This window comes from Ctenopharyngodon idella, chromosome 24, assembly GCF_019924925.1.
Source record: "Ctenopharyngodon idella isolate HZGC_01 chromosome 24, HZGC01, whole genome shotgun sequence".
Lineage (NCBI taxonomy): Eukaryota > Metazoa > Chordata > Actinopteri > Cypriniformes > Xenocyprididae > Ctenopharyngodon > Ctenopharyngodon idella.
Window position 1 is genome coordinate 21,640,938 of NC_067243.1, and position 20,477 is coordinate 21,661,414.

At 36.5% G+C, this 20,477-nt stretch overlaps 1 protein-coding gene across 3 annotated transcripts in view; it reads left to right on the forward strand.

The window, feature by feature from the left end:
* Positions 1 to 20,477, forward strand: part of brsk2a (BR serine/threonine kinase 2a) — a 243,918-nt gene that overhangs the window by 117,083 nt on the left and 106,358 nt on the right. For all 3 annotated transcript variants that reach the window (XM_051883873.1, XM_051883875.1, XM_051883874.1), the window contains exon 2: positions 14,725 to 14,819. In XM_051883873.1, coding sequence (XP_051739833.1) covers positions 14,725 to 14,819 — 95 coding nt within the window. The remainder of the gene's footprint in view (positions 1 to 14,724; positions 14,820 to 20,477) is intronic.

The following is a 20,477-nucleotide window of genomic DNA, read 5'->3' on the forward strand; positions in this document are numbered from 1 at the left end:
GTGTAATTTCCATTACATTGTTTCTTTTTGTAGTGTAAAAGATTTTTGGAACAAAATGGCTGAGCCTTTGTCTTGACTAATTTTATAGCTAGCATATAGCCTGAATACACACAATTAAATAACGTTTCCACAATTTTCGCATAACTTGATTGGAAATGACGCGCAAATCATGCTTTTTCTTTGTTCACACATCACATTTCTCATAATTCATCTCAAACTGTTCACTGACCCTGTTGCATCCAAGGTAAACAAGTAACATTTTAAAAAAAGTTTTGAAAAATGAAAATTATCCCATGATTTCCTCACCCTCAAGCCATCCTAGGTGTATATGACACCAAGCCATCCTAGGTGTATATCTTTTTTCAGTTAAACACAATCGGAGTTGTATTAAAAAATATTCTGGCTCTTTCAAGCTTTATAAGGGGAGTTAATAGTAGCTGAGATTTTGAAGCCCAAAAAAACGCATCCATCCATCATAAAAGTAATTCATACGGCTTTAGGTAGTTAATAAAGGCCTTCTGAAGCAAAGCAATGTGTTTTTGTAAAAAAAAAAAAAAAACATATTTAAAACTTTTATAAACTATAATAACTAGGTTCCGGTAAACGGCCGTACACTTCGATTTACGGTGGAAGAGCAACCCCATACCCGTCGCATGACGTATTGACGAATGCGTAAGCGCAGAGGATAAAACAAAACAATGCTCACGAATTAGAAGTCTAAAATGAGAATTTTTAAAGAGAAATGTTGTTTTGAAATCTGTTGGTTTTAATAAAAATCAACCTATAGGACATAAAAAGTACATGTAGTAGAAGAAACACTCATCTACGATTGATAGGACTTAAGAAGCTTTACAGTTTTTTTTTAGGTCGATATTTGCTTGGAAAATTTTAGCTTCTAGACATAGAAAAATGTCCTAGATATATTATCATGTTAGCATTTGATAGCACTGGGCACATCATGCCCAAGCAGGTGTTTTATACACATTCTGATCAACTAAACATTGGGTATCAAGCCAAGAAAAAAATTATGTAAACAGTGTTCGCATGAGGTATCAAAAATAAGATTCATTATTGGTGCATGAAAGAATCTAACATTTGACAAGCTTAAGCAACAGTGAACAGATAAGTACTTAATGACTGAAAAAGTCTTAAGTTGCAGTTGCATAACCTTTTGGGAAATTCTGTCAGATTAGCTGAAATGTCAGTGTTGAGTCAGCAATGAGGTGTTTAACAGGAACAGAAAGATGAAAATGAGAGAAAGTTGTGGGCTTGTGAAAGCATGAGTGGAAGAGAAGAAGGGCTGAAGTGATCGAAACGTTCAGCGTCGAGGCTCACAGACTTTTACATGAGTGCTCCGAATGAAGCTAATGAACTTTTGAGGATTTTGTATGTTCGTAAAGCTTGAACTTCATAGATGTTTCTCAGAAATATGTTTCCAGAATAGATGCTCGACTCTTGCATTGTCAATACAAGATCTTGACCAAAAATTGATGCATCTCTTAATGGAAATAAATATTGTGATGTAACAATGCAAGAGGTGAGCACTCTGTAAAGTCTTTTCCAGCACATCCCAAAGACTTTCAATGAAGTCAAGCAAAACTTGCAGATTTTTATTTTGTACTTAAATTTTTCAAGTTAAGAGCAATTAAAATGTGAGTATGCTAATTTATACATTTGACTTAAAATTATCATGTATTATCATCTCAGTTAAATATTTAGTAGTGGAAACGTGGCTAGCTTTAACTCACTAATTCAATAAATGCTATCTTGCTAATTGGTGACACAATGCTTTGATAGCGTTTGCATAGCATAGCACTTACTGAATGAGTTCAGCAATATAAAATATTTAACACATATCTGTTCTCAAACTAAGCTCATGCTTCAATCTTCACCATGATGGTAACCCTACAAAAAACCAACATAACGGAAACTCTTCTAAACTAGCATAACAAAACTTTAAACACTACTAAATCTCCCAATTATCATTAATCTTGCACCAATGACATTTTAGCATTTACTCTCCCTTTTGAGTGTCATGGCAAAGAAAGCTGGGAAATAGAAATCCCAGCCCAGTTTCAGTTAAATTTAAGTTTGTCTAAATCAAAAGAAACAAGTTCATAAAACTCAAAACAATGAAACAATTCAGATTACTTAAAATGTGTCAGTTTTGTGAACAAAAGAAAAAGAAAGTTCTAAATACTCATAAAAGTTAATTTTATTGAACTAATTTGGTTAATTTAAGTTGGTTCTACTCAAACCAAAAGATAAAAATGCATTTCAGTGCTGGAAATTTTAAAAGTAATCAAATGTAATTAGTTACATTACTTTAATAAATTTAATTGAAATGGTTACACTGCTTATTACATTTTAAATAGGGTAACTTGTAATCTGTAACCTATTACATTTCCAAAGTAACCTTTCCAACACTGATACCAATGATATACTAAAATAACCTTTCATGGCGTATTGCTTTGCTAATATCATACACCTTATTTCAGAAGAAAGAAAAAAAAAATTGTAAAAAGTGTGAACAGTCCGATATCTGTTGGAATCTACACCAAAATCTTTCTGCTTCATAAAACAAACCAAATAAATAAATATATACCTCACACATTTTTCCATTTGCCCCTAAAGCCCGCAGAGACGTGTAATAGTCTTTCAGGGCGTGTAAGGCTGTTTGCCCACCGCGGTGCGCCACATTCGCTCGTGTAGGATAAATGAGGCTGTGAGAGACTCAAGCTGTGGGAGATCGTATCCCAGTCCATCGATCCAGTCGAGAAGACGGTGCGGCTCACACACACACACACGGACACCAGGCCTCCCTGCCTCTTCTCCACCTGGTTTCCTCGCCGCTCCGCAGAGTTTAAAGATCGCTCAATCCTCTGATAGCTTTATCTCCAGCAGAGAGGGAGGTTTTACGATGAGTGGAAAACGGATGAGTGGAATGGAAGAGTGGATAAATAAAAGTTTCCGTCTGGATTTTACCGTTCGCTCCCGTTCTCAGTGGGAGACCAGATCTGATTCTTCACTTTAAACAGGCTGCGCTCTCTTATCATTCTTATTCAACGAAGATAGAATATTGTGCCCTCGAGTCCTATGCATACATATATGTTTATCCCATACCACAAGGGAGCAGTGAGGTGTAAAAAAAAAACAAAAAAACAATGAAACAAAACATCATATTCTTCTAGAAGTGTCCTTCCTAACCCCAGCGGTGATGTTCTTACTGCAGACAGAAGCGGGGAGCTCCTCTGCAGTGGATCTGCTCTCTGATGGCTTCAAAAGGAGGAGATGTGCTTTGAGTCTCAAAGTTTGAACCACGGGAAGCACACAGTCTCCTCCATCAGCAAGCAACACAACAAAGCAAATTCATGAAGCTGCAGAAGAGCGTGTGCATGATACAGCAGTAATGCAATCACATTCGCAGTCACTAAGCAGGTTCCACGTGATATTCAGGACGCAACACGTGACAAACCCCAAATATATGCAAGAATATCTTACTTCATCTTACTAACCCCTAATATCGGAGGAAATTAGTTATTTTAGAACAGATAGTTTATCGTATTTAATAAGGTACGGTTCAGGTTGTAAAAACTACACACACATATATATATATATATATATATATATATATATATATATATATATATATATATATATATGTGTGTGTAATATGAGCAATATCACACGAGTAGCCGTGCGATATGGTTGTATATCAGCACGGCTGTGATTTGGCCTCTTTTGTGCAGAACTACTTCCTTCCACCACAGATTCAAATCGCAAGTTGACAGTTTGACCAAGCCTCCGTTACTAATTCTAAAATGTCACTTTAGAACTAGTAATGGAGGAATGTTGAGTCGCTTCATTGAAACTCATTGTGTTTTGTACTGTATTAGAGAGAGAGAGAGCATTACCTGTGTCTGATATAACATTCATTCTTCAGGGCAATGTCCATAATATCCTATCCATTATAAAAATCCTTTGTATGTCCACTGAAGAAAGCAATCTTTGTATTTGTCCTTTTTACAGTTAAGGGAATTTTCCATAACAGCGCAAAAACGTCTTTTGTGAAAGTCCCTTTCAATTTAAAAGTCTCCTGTAACTGACTCATTCACTCGTAAAGTTTGCTGCCATCTAATGGCGTATCAATGTAACTTTCACTCAATCCATATTACGCACCAATGGACCCTTTCTCAATACAAAATACAACATATTTATATAAAATAATATTTATTGAACAACAATATTTAAATGAACAACAATAGCCATTATAATTGACAATAGGAAATAAACACGATTGTACAATTAAGTCAAACGTTCATAAGCAGTGCTCTCCAGAATGCAAGTTAAATATAGCCTTAATATTAAAATATTAAATTTAACATAGCCCAATTCAGTTTGCTCAGGAACAATTAACAGATTAATAAGACCAAAGACTGCCCGTTTTATGTTTAACCACTATAAGAGCCAGCAACAAAAACCCAAAGCACTGGCCAAGATGAAGCTGTTCTCGGCGGGTACACGAGCACTGAATGGCTGCTGACGGCCTGGAGCTCACAGCTCCAAAAACGTCTAAACAAATTGTAAAATATGCACTATTAAATATGAGTCACATATTTCAGATCTAAACAACTACATTCTCGCCTAAAAAAACTCTTAACTACATTTTGTGGTACAAGAAGTGTAGTATTTGTAAAAAATGCAGTGGATTTATTCGGCCGCCATGACAGTCCCTTCAAGCGGAGTGATACAAACGGTGAAATGGTAGGAGTGCTGTTATCACTAGAAAATCGCACGGCTCTCAGCCAATCAGATTCGAGAACCAGAACACACATACCGTGTGTGTGTGTGTGTATAAATAATACTAAACCAACACTGACAGTGTTATTTTTCTATTAACCAAATAATTGTGTTTTTTCTCCTTTTTTTGTATTACTATTTCAAAATATTAGGAATGTCCGTTAATATAGTTATTTAATGATGTGTAGAAGTCCTTGCTGGGCCTGATGGAGGAAGTTGGGTTTGTTGCGTAACATTATGGCATTAATGACAAGATAATAATGGAAGAGACACAGCATGTGCAAACTGTGGTTGCCGCTGTTACACAAGCGCGTAGATCGGTCCAAGAGCCTCTGGGTCTGTCTGTGCTAATCTGTTCAGCAGCAAACATCTGCTGCGGCTTGAACCAGGAGTCCCTGATCACACCCGCAAAGGCACACGCCACACTCCGTATCCATGCATTCGCAAGCGGTGTGTATTTACTCACACACAATGAGAGGTTAAAGCTCATTTGTGAGCATGAACCAGCTTTTGGAGAGACTCCTGGAGGAACTCAGGGAAACATTATGGAAAAGCCCCTTTTTAGTCTCACAGGCCGTGTAGAGAGGGACAAAATAAATGCGAGCAGATCATGTGCAGAAAGAAACCTGGTGGCTACAAGCACCCCATGAGAGCCTGTCTGCTCCATGATGTAAACATCTCACCATGAGCCCTGTTATTGATTCCTCACAACCCTCGTGTAACGGCAAACCTCCATTATCTTTTTTTTAAAGGGGTCATATCATGGACAACAGAAACAGCCAATTGCCATTTTGATTTTAATAAAAATCTAGAGTGAAACATAAAACTAAATTGACACTGTATCTGTCCAATCAACAGGCTTACTTCAAGTAACGCCCTTTCTGTTTTGTAATTTCTGTTTTGTGTTTTCTGAATAGTTGTTATCTGATTTGTGATTTTCATTGGCTCTTCATGGCCACCGTAGAAATCACCTGTTTGTTTACACTGGAATATGCAATAGCATGAGCATTAGCTTGACCTTTTTTTTATTTTTTTTAGGTTTTTTTAGATCGTTGTTGTCAGATTAGTGTTTTAACATACACACCAAATATACTTTGGCTAGCAGTTTTGAAGATTTTGAAGCTCTTTTTCTGTTCGAGGACTGCCTCACTAGAAAATAGTTAGATTGTTGTCAAGATGGCCGCCGAATGAACTGACTTGCCTTACATGGACTTTATGAGCTCATTAACATGTGACCGCCTGCTCATATCAATGCTCATTTGCTATGCTGTAGATTAGCCAATCATAACAGAGCTCATTTACATAAAATATAGTGGTCTTAACGGTATGATAGTTTTCAAAACCACCCTTTAATTAAATTTAAACCTTGAAAGCTTTAATCAGTGGTTATTTACTATGCTGGTATGCTGAGATTAGCCAATCATAGCAGAGCTCATTAAAAAAAAAGAAGCCTTAAAGGTACATTATCATTTAAAAACAGATATAATTTAAATGCCATTCTTCAATGTTAAATCAATGCTTATTTTCCTTGCTGGTTTGCTGAGGATAGCCAATCATAACATAGCTCATTTAAATAAAGAAGCCTTAAAGGTACATTATCATTTAAAAACAGCTTTAATTTAAATGTCATACTTAAACATTTAATCAGTGCTTATTTTCTATGCTAGTTTGCTGAGGTTAGCCAATCATAGCAGAGCTCATTTACATAAAGAAGTCTTAAACGTACAGTATACTTTAAAGGGATAGTTCACCCAAAAATGAAAATTTTTCAATGTTTATCTGCTTACCCCCAGGGCATCCAAGATGTAGGTGACTTTTTCTTCAGTAGAACACAAATGATGATCTTTAACTCCAACCGTTGCGGTCTGTCAGTCGTATAATGCATGTCAATGGGAACACCATCTATGAGAATAAAAAAAACATGCACAAACAAATCCAAATTAAACCCTGCGGCTCGTGACGACACATTGATGTCCTAAGACACGAAACGATCGGTTTGTGCGAGAAACCGAACAGCATTTATATAATTTTTTACCTCTAATACACCACTATGTCCAACTGCCTTGCGCATGGAAGTGATGTCTCGCACTCATTGAAGTATAGGCGCGAGACATCACTTCCGTTGTCAGAGCGCGTTCAGACCTCACCAACCGGATGCACAAGGCAGTTGGACATAGTGGTGTATTAGAGGTAAAAAATTATATAAATACTGTTTGGTTTCTCGCACAAACCGATCGTTTCGTGTCTTAGGACATCAATGTGTCGTCACGAGCCGCGGGGTTTAATTTGGATTTGTTTGCGCATGTTTTTTTATTCTCATAGATGGTGTTACCGTTTCAATGCATTATACGACTGACAGACCGCAACGGTTGGAGTTAAAGATCATCATTTGTGTTCTACTGAAGAAACAAAGTCAGTTGGACAAAGTCACCCACATCTTGGATGCCCTGGGGGTAAGCAGATAAACATCACATTTTCATTTTTGGGTGAACTATCCCTTTAAAAACAGTCTTTAATTTAAATGTCATTCTTCAATGTTAAATCAATGCTTATTTTCTATGCTGGTTTGCTGAGCCAATCATAACAGAGCTCATTTAAATAAAGAAGTTTTAAAGGTACAGTAGCCTTTAAAAACAGAAATTTCAGTCTTAAGATTATTTCTAAAGGTCAGTGAGTGTGGAAATTGGTCATGTAAACCTGAGAAACCTTGACTAACATTAGAAATGGAATTCAAAGAAAAATATAGGGTGAGTGCAGGTACAGTAGGGCACTTCAGTGTATCTACTCTATGTAGTGTAGTGGATATTTTTAGCTACTTAAATTGTATTATTTAAAGGGCTAAGTTGTTTAGCACCGTATTTTAAAACAACACTAATGACAAATGCACTAAATGCTACAAAAATGTAGAATATGGCATCTTTAAGGCAGAAAAGCATGAGAATTTTTTTCCCTGTAGTAGTAGACAGACATTAAATCTTACATTGAACATTTACCTAATACCCACGTTATGGTGGAAGGGATGACAGTAGGTGGCCCAGTTTGTCACACGTGACTGCGTTTGCTTCAACAACCAAACACTTGACTGTCTGCACATGTCGCCAAACCTGTCAGCGGAGTCTAATTGACATTCAAATGTATGCATGCACCTCCTCAAAATTTGATCACCCCTACCAGGGGGAAGGTATCGTAGGGCTGAGCAGTAAAGGTCTTTTGGCAAAAATGACAGACGCCCACGTCCAAAACCATGTATGTGTACACTACCGGGAAAAACACCAGTCCTGGAAGTTGCAGCGGCAACTCATTGTGCTTTTGAAGCAAACTCCTGCAAAAAAAAAAAAAAAACGCTTTCGGCAAAACCCCTGGCCGCCCCATCAACAGAATTTAGCAGCACTGTCGTGAGGGATCCAGATTTCCCGCAGCCTGTCAGTGACGCGTCCAGAGTGGGACGGGGACAACGAAATAGGGCCTGTCAGAAAAAAACATCCTCCTGGACGACAGGCCGAGAGCATTGCAGATCTAGCGGTGGCGAGAAAAAGAGAGACAGTCAAAACACAGCAGCGTGACTCCACTGGGGCTTGTGCTGCCGTTCCGCTCAGATCTATTTTTAATGCCTCAAACTCCACGTCAGCAAAAGGAATGCATAATTATAGATTCTTGAATAATTCATGAGGGGCTCATTAGAATAAAGGAGGCGGTTATGGGAGCCACATATGTGCAAAGGCTTAAGAAACTTTTTCATTTGTTGTTTATTTTTTAGGTAGCATCCACATTTTAGGTAGCATTGTCCAAAACACATATCTGGGAGTATCCATCCATCCATCCATCCACCCATCCACCCACCCATCCATCCATTCATTCACTGGGCATTTCACTTTGAAAGTGTAGCGAAACATGCAAGAAGCAATGTAATATAATTTTGCACAAATATCACCACAGGCACGTTTTTCCAATGAGCCTGGTTTGCAACACTGATACTACTTCCCTGAGTCCCCTAAACCATTTCATACCCTGAGACACATTTTTCCCATTATTTTCATTTTCCATCATTTAAAAATAAATAAATAAATAAATAAATATATATATATATATATATATATATATATATATTTTTGGAAAATGCCTACACATATCCAGAAGTAGAGTGTACTTAATGTGATGCCTGCCTGGGGAGAACATGGATATATTTAAACAAAATGCACAGTAGGTTCACAAACACAATGTGCTAAAATGTAATAAAACTCCTCTGAGCATCATTTAAAGCAAACACAAGATGATTGTCACTGAAAATTCACTAAATTCTCGCAAGTCATGAGCCAACAAGCACAAAGAAAAACTGTCCGCAAGTTTGTGTAAATATACAAAATTAACCACGACAAAATGAGAGCTGCAGAAAACGTATTTCTTTCACCAGGAGCAATAAGAAAAGTCTGTGCATCTATCAGTTATGGCTAAGTGAAAGTAATTTGTGTACTGCTTATTCTTCAGAGTGAAATTTTGGCAGTATGATCATAACATTAAGGGTAGATAAAATATTCAAGATAATATCAACAATTTTAACTAAACATTGTTCCCTTTCAAACATTTTATGCTATTAAATTTCTGTTTTTGTGTGTTTAGCAAGTCTTGTTATATAAAGTAGTAGGGCTTTCAGGACTGCTTATTTATCTGAATTGACTAGTCATAGTATCAAATCTTATTTTTTTGACCTTATGCTTTATCATTTGTTATTAACAGTTTTTCATGCATGAATTAGGGCTGGGCAGTGTTGGGCACATTATTTTAAAAAAGTAATTAGTTATAGTTACTAGTTACGTCTCACAAATAGTAACTGAGTTAGTAACTGAGTTACATCAATATAAAAGTAACTAATTACCAGGAAAAGTAACTATTGCGTTACTTTATAAAAAAAAAAAAAAGTAAAATAACTTGGATGCCCCCAATATTAAATATAAGTCTAAAAATAAATTATGCTTGATTCGACTCGTGACTCATGATCTGCTCTTGCTCACGACATGAAATTTCTTTGTACTGTACTATGTGTTGTAGCTATTAAAGAAAACGTAGTTTCATATTTATGTTTAAATAGGCCTATGTTATGTTTTAAATTCATCTATTTGATAATGAAAAGTGAACAGCATGAGTAAGATAGAATACATCATAAGATGCGCAATATATCGGGAGACATGGAGTGGGTCAGACATGATTTTGACCACTTTATTAATTTTTGTTTTGTAGAAAGCCTTTCTTTAAAGTGAATTTCGTTTTGTAAAAATTGTATCTTAATTTTAATCAATGTTTCAATCCAACCAATTTAATAAATAAGAAGCAAATATAGCAGACAATATAATCATGACATGGAGGCGCTGGCGCGATCACTTGCACGTGAACTAGAGCGTGTCTTATAGCTAAATGAACCGAAACTCAGCGGCTGCTTGCCTCACAGACATGAGAAATATATCTATAGAAAGCCTGAGATGTCTACTTTTTAAAAGAAATAATTCAAAACAAAAAGAAATAGGCTACTCTGATTATGTAATCCGAATGAAATGTGCATTCTCTCTGTTAGGCGCATCCAGTATGCGAAGATGATGGAGTCAGCAATGTCAACTTCATCTTTGCAGCTGACACTGATTCAGAAAACATTAGTTTATTAATAAACATTTAAAATGTCTCCTTGCTGTTTTTGTAACATTCATAATCATTACTTTTGCCGGTTCTTTATGGCAAGCTTTACACTTAAATGCTAAATAGCCTAAAAAAAAACGCTCATTATTTTGGTTTATTCTCTCCAGTATTTAAGAAATTAAATAAATATAAATGTGATTAGTCAACTAATGGCTTAATGAACAACTACTGGTCGACTAGAAAAAAATTCTTTCACATATTTTCGATCCAGCATTTCTCTGGTTTGAGCTCGCGGTCCACTCGCATGCTCTGACACACACACACACACACACACACACACACACACACACACACACACACACACATACAGAGCATCGTAGGCTATCAGTTTAAAATTCTATTTGTGTATGACAAACCTGTACTATTTCTTTACAACAAAACGCTTTGCAGGTTTATCATCTTTAGTCACACATCAATCATCATCAGTTAGCCTGTGTCCCACCCCAACACACACACCAGAGAAAAACTTTGCAGGTCCTATGGCTGAGAAAGAGCCTACTCGGATGAAAACCGTTTCAGTGAGCTCAATTATAGTAACGCGACATTTTTTTTTTGTCAGTAACGGTAACGGCATTGCAATGGGGGAAAAAGTAATTTGTCTGATTACTTGTTACTGAAAAAAGTAACGCCGTTAGTAACTCAGTTTATTTATAACGCCGTTATTCCCATCACTGGGCTGGGACAATAAATCGATTTTCCTGCGATACCACACACTCAAATGCTCACGAAGAAGAGTGCTGGAGAGCGCTCATCATGTAAGTGGTTAAATTTACTTGCACCTCGGCTCAGAATGCTTTTATGATGCAAGATTAATGTAAACACAGCCCACTGCGAACACCCTTGTACTTCGCTTCAACCTTTTCAAACTTTATGAATGGTTATTTTAGGTTTAAATGGTGTGTAAGGAATTGGAAGCAAGCAGAGCATGGCTGTTTCTAAAGCACGTAGTGCCATCTGCTGTTAAAAACTAAGCTCAGAATCGATTCGAGAGAGAATCGCGATACATTTGGAAAATTTCAGAATCAATCCAGAGTCATTGTATCGCGAATCGAGAATCGATTTGTTGTCATGTATGTTTTTTGTTTTTTTAAAATATGGAAATCATTCAGTACCATGATACCAGAACAGTATTTTTTGGTAAGAATGGTGACTCAAAAATTGACAGTTATTGAAAAGAATGGCAAAATATGCTATCCCTACAATGTTCAGCTGGTCTTCAGACATGATGATAAAATATTATTTAATATATATTAGATATATCTCAACTATTGACAACTGCAGCTGCAATATATGCTAATGTATATATTAAATCTTGGGTCAAGGTAAATATTGTGTTTTTGACCATTATTATGATGTTGCTGTAGACAGGAGCCCTTTTAATTTTATTGATTGGGAAGGTGCACAAAGACTGAAATCGATACAGAGCGAGCAGCCGCCCTGTTGTCAGTTATACGCGGTGACTCGACCAAGTGTTCTTGAATTCTTATCAGAACAGATGGAGTCCACACAAAGAGTTTCGTTGAGCATTTTTCCTGTCGCATGGCTTTTTTTCTTCTTTTTGATAAGGCCATTTCTTCTGCCCTTGGAATTAATACACTCTATCTTTGTGATAATGTCATGCGGTATGACGTCTGACTGTGATATGCTCTCTACATATATATTTTGTGCTAATGTCTTTGTGTATTATCATAGCTCGCTGGAATAGGTCACAGTGCTCAAAGTGCATGAAATTCTTTGCCTCTTGAATCTCATAAACAAAAGCCTTTGATTATGAGAAAAGACATTTTGGTTTTTCGTTTTTGGGGGTATTTTTATTCTTGTTTTCCTGATTTTTTTTTTTTTTTCTTTTTTTTTTTTCCCCCTTCTTTTCTTTATTTCTGGCTGCTGATCTCTGGTGATTGGATCCGTACTAATGGTCTTGCCGACTGTAGAGTTCGCTGTCAAGTGTCATTATTGTTTAATTAGCTGCGGCTGACATTTGAATGATATTCCCTCTCTGTCTCTCTATCATTTGGTAGGGCAGAGCACCTGAAGTGAGTGCTCTGAAAGGTGCAGGGCTTTATAATATATCCCTGTTTGGTACACCCTATATACAGAGGTCACCAATTAGCAGTTTGCAGTCCAGATCCAAACCCGAGACTGGTTCCACCCAGAATGTGAATCGTTTATCATAAATTAATATAATTATAGCAGCATTTTTTTTTCTCCACATGGAGAAGCTGAAGCTGATATGGTTTTGAAAAAGCATTTACACTATTTTCAGCAAGAGTTTAAATTTAATAACTCTAAAATTGTCATATGGCATAACCATCATTTGAACAATATTATAAAAAAAGTATTGTATAACATATTTCCCTACACCTTGAATACAAATGAGTGTACACTTCTTAATCCTTAATCACTTCAAATGAAAATTATTTTTACATTATTTATTCATGTACATCATTAAGCATTTGGGGAGTCGCACCACATGAAATTTTAGAACCTGAGCTAACCTTGCCTTGTCCTAAATAGGTCAGATTTGATCATTTAAAGGGTTAGTTCACCCAAAAATGAAAATTCTGTCATTAATTACTCACCCTCGTGCCGTTTTACACCCGTAAGACCTTCGTTGATCTTCGAACACAAATTAAGATATTTTTGTTTAAATCCGATGGCTCCGTGAGGCCTTCATAGGGAGCAATGACATTTCCTCTCTCAACATCCATAAAGGTACTAAAAACATATTTAAATCAGTTCATGTGAGTACAGTGGTTCAATATTAATATTATAAAGCGACAAGAATATTTTTGGTGCGCCAAAAAAAAACAAAATAACGACTTATTTAGTGATGGCCGATTTCAAAACGCTGCTTCAGGAAGATTCTGAGCGTAATGAATCAGCGCGACCTTATATGTTTCTGCATGTTGGTTGCACCACATGACTTTTGCGGACAAAAAGTTTATCAAATATTAACAACAAAACTTGCTTCACTGTTTAAAATATTTTTCTAAGAAATAATAATCAAAGATTATTATTAAACATGGAAATAATTTGTCGTTTTTATCCTATTGTTTACTATATTCATTTTCTTGGTCAGTGTCATTGTGGATTTTGTTTCTTTTGCTGTTGTAGGCTGTAAGGACCTTTGTAATAACTGAAATCATTTGGCGAAGTGATATGGAACTGTAATGCGGCCGGACAATTCCTGCCTGGAACTACTTTAGCCGTGCGTTTCCCTGAAAATAATTGCACACCTTAGAATGTTCGCCAACCAGTCAAATTCAACAGCCCCGTAGTATAAAATATAATACAATAGCACAGTTCCATTCAAGACATAAAAACAGAATTTGCCATTCCATCTCCTCTTCAGCAGTGGGCAGTTTTGCACTCCACCTTAAAACCCTTCAAAACCATCTGTTTTTCCCTTAGCTTGTAAAGAGCCATTGAGTCACATGAGAGCAGAGGTTGTTCAGGAGCGTCTGTTGAGTGTCATCATGGATGAGGATTTGGTTGGGATGTTTCTTACACTTCATTACAAACTAAAAACATTCACTGCATCCTCTTTGCAAATCACAGCATTTTTGGTTTATGCGCTTGTCAGTTTTCCGATACGCGTGCACCTTTAGGATATGAAACATTCATTATCTTGTCTCGCACAGGCGTTGAACCCTCCCTATCTACCCAACAACTCACGGTGCTGCAAACAACTTTGCTGAATCGTCTTTAGTGGTTTTTGTTTAGTTTAAAAAAATGCTTGCTCAACAATCGTGGAAGGACCTGAGGCATTTACGCTACAGATTTTTCTTTAGAAAGTCCTTGAAAGTGTCAAGAAGAGAGGGAAACCACGAAGCATGGCTTTGTAAGCCTGTAAACATTCAACACTTTGACTAATAAAAGTGTTAACCGTGTGGCGGATGTTTCGTAGAAACGATTTCCTTGAGCCACCGAGCTGCTCGTGCACCATGAAGCTCCACGTCACGAGTGATAAAGCAGAAAGGCCTTTAGGTTGCTGTACACCATCAATTTCGCTCACAGTTTTGCTTATCTACTACACCTGACGCAGTTGGTCTTGAGAAATGAATGGAGCGCCTCACAGATCTGAGGAAACATGCTTGTGTTTTGGTGTGTGAAAGGAAATGGCCTGTGAGAGGGTTTTTGTGCAATTGTGATTAAATTGTGAGCAAGTAAATTGCTCAGCCATGATGCAGACCAATGATTAGACCAATAGTTTTCTTTCTTCTTTTTTTTCCCCTCTAGGCCTTGTAAAGCTCGGAGTCCACTGTGTCACATGTCAGAAAGTCGCCATAAAGATTGTAAACCGAGAAAAGCTCAGCGAATCAGTGTTAATGAAGGTAAGATTTCATTCTTCCTTTTGGAAATATCAGATTTACACACAAAAATGGTCTGTTCTTTCTTAAAGAAAAAATTCACTCCAAAATTAAAATTCTCTCATCATTTACTCACCCTCATGTTTTCTCAAACTCTTAGGCTATGTTCACACTGCGAGCCTTAATGCTCAATTCTGATTTTTGCTGATTTTTTTTTTGTATAGCTGTTTACATTGTTGTTTTAAATGTGGCCAATATCAGATTTTCAGTGTGAACAGATCACGGTTCTGAACTGACCTGCATGCGCAAAAGAACGATACAAACGGGGTTGCCAGGTTTTTACCATAAAATCCACTCAACTGTTTCTCAAAACTAGCCCATATCGCATTCCGTGGGGTATCCAAGGTTGGGGAGCAATGAAATACATGTAACTTAATGCATTTTGTATTTAAAACACAAAAGTTGAGTAATTGTGTTTCATTACAGTTCCATTTTAAATGGTTGGTAATAAAATTACAGTTACATTCGAAAAGTATTTTATATTACCAAAGTAATTGCTTTGAACTGTAATCATTTATTTTATTTAAACATTAATGTAACCTGTGACGGGCAATTAATGTAAACAGCTATTGGTGATTCTCCGAATCTGACAGTCTGCAGAGCTACAGTTCTGCTCATAAGTTTCATACCCCTTGCAGAATATGCAACATTTTAATAATTTTAATAAAATAAGAGGGATCATAAAAATTCCATGTTATTTTTATTTAGCTAGTACTGTCCTGAATAAGCTATTTCATATAGCAGATGCTTACTAATATTCCACAAGACAAAATTACTGAATTTATAAAAATTGCCCCATTCAAAAATGTACATACCCTTGAATCTGAACTCATTACCTGGATGATCCACGACTGTTTTCATGTTTTGCGATATTTGTTTGTGAGTCCATTGTAATTGTAAAAAAATGTAATTGCGACTTTTTATATGACAATTCTGACTTTTTTTCTCAGAATTGACCCTTCGCAGGGAGTTTGATTGACAAGTGATCTAATCAATCATAACACAGAATCCGCCATTTTGTCTGACAAAGCAGTCAGGAGTTATAAGATTAACCTCGGTGGACTTGAACTTGAACTTGAAAAATGGTGTGTACTGACGTCTTTCCGCGTTTGAAACAACATTCCTTATGATGTTCATTCATGTTTATTTGATGCTATAAATTAACTAGTTGGAAGAGATGATCAGTTCACGAGCCGCTTGAGCTGAGGCGCTAAAACAATCTGTCACGACACATTAAAGAGCCACAAAACGTTTTTAATTGTTTGAATTTCTTAAAAAAATACACAATTTGAAAGCTGGGACTTTGTTTAATATCATAAGTAACCTGCTCTGTCTTGTCTGTCGACGTGTTGTCAGTGCTCCGCGATGTATTTTTCACTCTGTGTGGCGTGACAGCGCCATGGCTTGTCGGACAAAGCAACAGTAACTAAGGGGGGTGGGTCTTTGCGAAGGGTCACTTGCGAGAAACTTACAATTGTGTTTTATAAAGTCAGAATGAATTGGAAGAAATGAATTCAATTGCAAGTTATAAAGTCAGAATTGTGTTAAAAATGTGCAGTTCTGACTGTTTTTTCTCGCAATTGCGAGTTTTTATCTCACAATTCTGATGACTTTTCCTGCAATTCTGACTTTTCTGAGAAATTGCAAGTTTATACCTCACAATTCTGACTTTTTTTTTCTTAAAATTGAGTTTATATCTCAGAATTGACATCTTTTCTCAATATTGCGAGTTTATATCTCACAATTCTGACTTTTTTTTCTTAAAATTGAGTTTATATCTCAGAATTCTGACATCTTTTCTCAATATTGCGAGTTTATATCTCACAATTCTGACTTTATAACTCACAAATACAACTTTATATCACGCAGTTCTGAGAAAAAAGTCAGAATTGTGAGAGAAAACTTGCAATTACATACTTAGTAGTATTCCAAAGTATTTAGATTAAGTTACAAAACTTGGGTAATCTAACAAAATACATTACACATTACTTTTTAAAGCATGTATTTTGTAACCTGTAGTGAAATACATTTTAAAAGTAACCTACCCAGCCCTGTACCGGTAAATCGTGCTATTGCGTTATTGCAGTCTCTTCAACACCGCGTAATTGCAAAACAGCCCGCGGCAACATTGAAAAAGTAAACCAATTATGTGGGAAAATCACAGACTTGGCAACATACACAGCACGCTGTCATACGGAAGTAAACACAGAGGGCATTAAAGTAAGTGATTACGCGTTTATTTATTCTGTCGCGCAAGCCAGAAAAATTATGCGCAGGCAAAAAAGAGCAGAGTTTTGAAACTTTTATGATTCGAGCCCTCATGTTTTACTTGTATTATAGAGCTGTCTCTGTAATACTTACGAGTTCTGACACATCACTGCTCTTCTACTGACTACCTTTGAATAGACTCCCATGAGCACAGAATTGTGCTGAATGTTGATCTTGAGTGACGTAAAAATCGCATGAATCCCGATATGACTGTTCACACTGCGGTCACATTACAAAACATCTGACCTGTATCGGATTTATTACCTTATATGGAAGTGGCACAAATCGGAATTGAAAAGTTCAGATTCCATGTGGTTTGTACTGTTCACATAGGAAAAAAAGGTACGAGTCAGGTCAGTGGGCAAAAAAAAAAAAAAAAAAATCAGATTTAGGCCACATTTACCTGCAGTGTGAACGTAGCCTTACTTTCTTCTATGAAACACAAAAGGAGAAATTTAGCAGAATGTCAACGCTGCTCTTTTCCATACAATGAAACTGACTGGTGACCATAGGCTCTCAAGCTCCAAAAATGACCATACAACTGCATAATGTTATTTATTGCCTGTAAAACTATACTCTGGGTAGTAGTTGGCCCATAATTATCTCCTCTGATAAAAACAGTCTTGGGAACACAGAGACTGAAACTGAAGATGAAAGAACCTGATTAAGGATAATTGTCTTTCAAGGGAGGCATATTAAATTATGAGATGCTTGTTATTATTTGGAAATGGGGGCAAGCTTGTAGAATGCCTTAATTTAGAATATCATCTAATACATATGCTTAAAATATATCATTTTGGATGCAAACTTATATAGTAACTCTTTTGCTCTAACAGATTTTAATGAGGAAGGGATTTGGCCAGGGATAAGTAGCAATAAATAAACTCCTTAAACACTGCAATTCTTTCAGATATTTGCACATTTGAGGTTTTGCCAGGAGGTAGAGGCCCAAATTAAGATCTTTTTGGAAACAAGCAACACCTGAGGCTCAGAGACTTATAGTTTTTGTAGGACTGCCAACAAAATACACGCATTATGTTTTTAATAAACATTTTCGAACATTGTACAACATTGCACGCCACTGAGATACAGTATATACACAGTGCTTAACAAATTTATTAGACCACCACCCAATGTAAGGTTTTTGCCACAGCTGCCCTAAACTAACAGGATTGGTGATTACCAAAATCTTTTTCTTTTTTTTCTTTTTTTTTTTTTTAATGTTTCTGTAATGGTTAATCCATACCAGTATGTGTAAGCTCTTTAGTCACAGTAGTGTATGTAATGAGATCAAATATTCAAGTTGTTTATTCATTTTCTACCCCTTCAGTTTGTTATACACAGACCCTATATATATTTAGTTTTAAACAAGTTTTGACAGATTCCTAAAATATTTGTTTTCTCTTTATTGTGAATATGACGGTTCCGTACGTACCTTGGTATTTAAGTCACTGTTCGGTATAGGTAGAGTACAGCAAGGGGAGAAAACTGAACATAAATTTGCTTCTTTTTTCTTCTTTTTTATTAATCAGTGGTTTATTGAACATATTGTGTGTCTCTCTAAATAAATTCAATTATAATTAACATTTTCTTAAGGATAAAAAAATCTCTCAGCTAATGCTGTAAACTACAAACAGCCCTTTCTTGCACATTACTAAAATATTAATATTAATTAACAACAGAGCCTAAACTGTTAAATTCAGTTACTGTTTAGTTTTAGATATAATAATCACACTAAATAAATTGCACATAAGGCAGGTTTTGAATTAACTTCTAAATCTAATTATAAAATAATTTTTCTACTCCAGTTCATTTTTGAAATATAATCATTTACACAGTTACTGTCATAACTTGTTTTCATGACAAATTTATTTAAACATACAGTATATTAAATAATTAAGACATTGCTAACAGGTAAAGTAAATATAATGAATATATAAGCGCATATATTTTAGTTAATTTCTCTAGTGAACTAACTTGCTGTGGACACTAAATGACTTGCCTGAGGTAAATGTGATGCTACGTGAGAGATTATTCTCAAGCTGTTTTATTGATGTCTTTCCGCCATTGAAACACTGGTTGAGATATTACACGTAACCATATCTGTGCATAGATCATCTGGTCGTCTTCTTCTGCGCTGGTGGTTAGCAAACAGCGTTGCATTACCGCATGCGCCTCCTTCTGGATTGGAGTGTGGATTACCTGTGACTGACTGTATTCGTCGTCTGACTGCATGTACCGTTACACCCCTAAAGAAAAATGTATGGTACATGGTATCACCATTGCACCATGTTCAAAAAATTATTTTTTGCATTCATTGTTAAAGCACTGCTCTCTGCGCTCATGGCAGCCAATCAGAACCCCTCATAGAGTGAACAAGCCCCATATCTGAGTCTCATCAGCACCAACTCTTCCACATGAACTCCAAACGACCCGACTGCACTTCAGAAACAATGAAGACGATTAAACTCACACTAATCATATGCTCCTCAGGTCTAAACAGTCTGTGTTTACAATATAATTTATTCCACATATCACATAAATAATGCATGTACCACCCCGCCTGAACTTGAAGTTTAATGTGACTACAACAGATATTACAATTTTCAGCCGCTGTTTTCATGTAATTACTTCGGTATGAGGTAAAAGTCGATTTGAACAGCCACCAATTTATCTCTGCATGGGTTTGAGAGATGAGGGGGTGGATTGTCAGGGTTATTTTGGACAGCGGCCTCTGTTCGGAGCATGTGTGTGTGTGTGCTTGTGTGTGAATTGGTGTGCTGTCTTACTCTTGGCTTTGACATTCTCATTGTTGTCGTCCTGTCACCGAGATGAATATGGGCTATCCCAGCACCTGTCTCTCCTCTCATTCCTGCGCCTCCAGACCAGCATTGCAAATGTCACCTTTTTAAATGCAAATGTTGCGTTCTCTGTTTCCGTCCTGGCACCTTCGTCCAGACGCCGTGTACCACTGGGAATGAGATTCACGCAGTCATTCTTTCAGGTGTCCACACCTCTGATTTTATATGTAGAGGACATAACCGTATAAAGTCCACACAAAGCAGACATGGCCAAATTCACAGCAGCCGTGTTGAAGGATTATAAAAAAGAGGATTAGATAGAAAAAGATGATGTTATGGAAGCTATGAGAGTTAGATAAGGATTTCAGTTTGGGCTTAAAGAAATAGTTCACCCAAACATGAAATTCTGTATTCTTTCACTCATTCTCATCTGGACTCGTTTTCTTCTGTGGAACACAAAAGAAGTTTTGCAGAATGTTCATACTGCACAGTGATAGTCAATTGTGACCATGTCTGTCATGCAAGATTTTCGGTGAATAACAAATGTCATTTT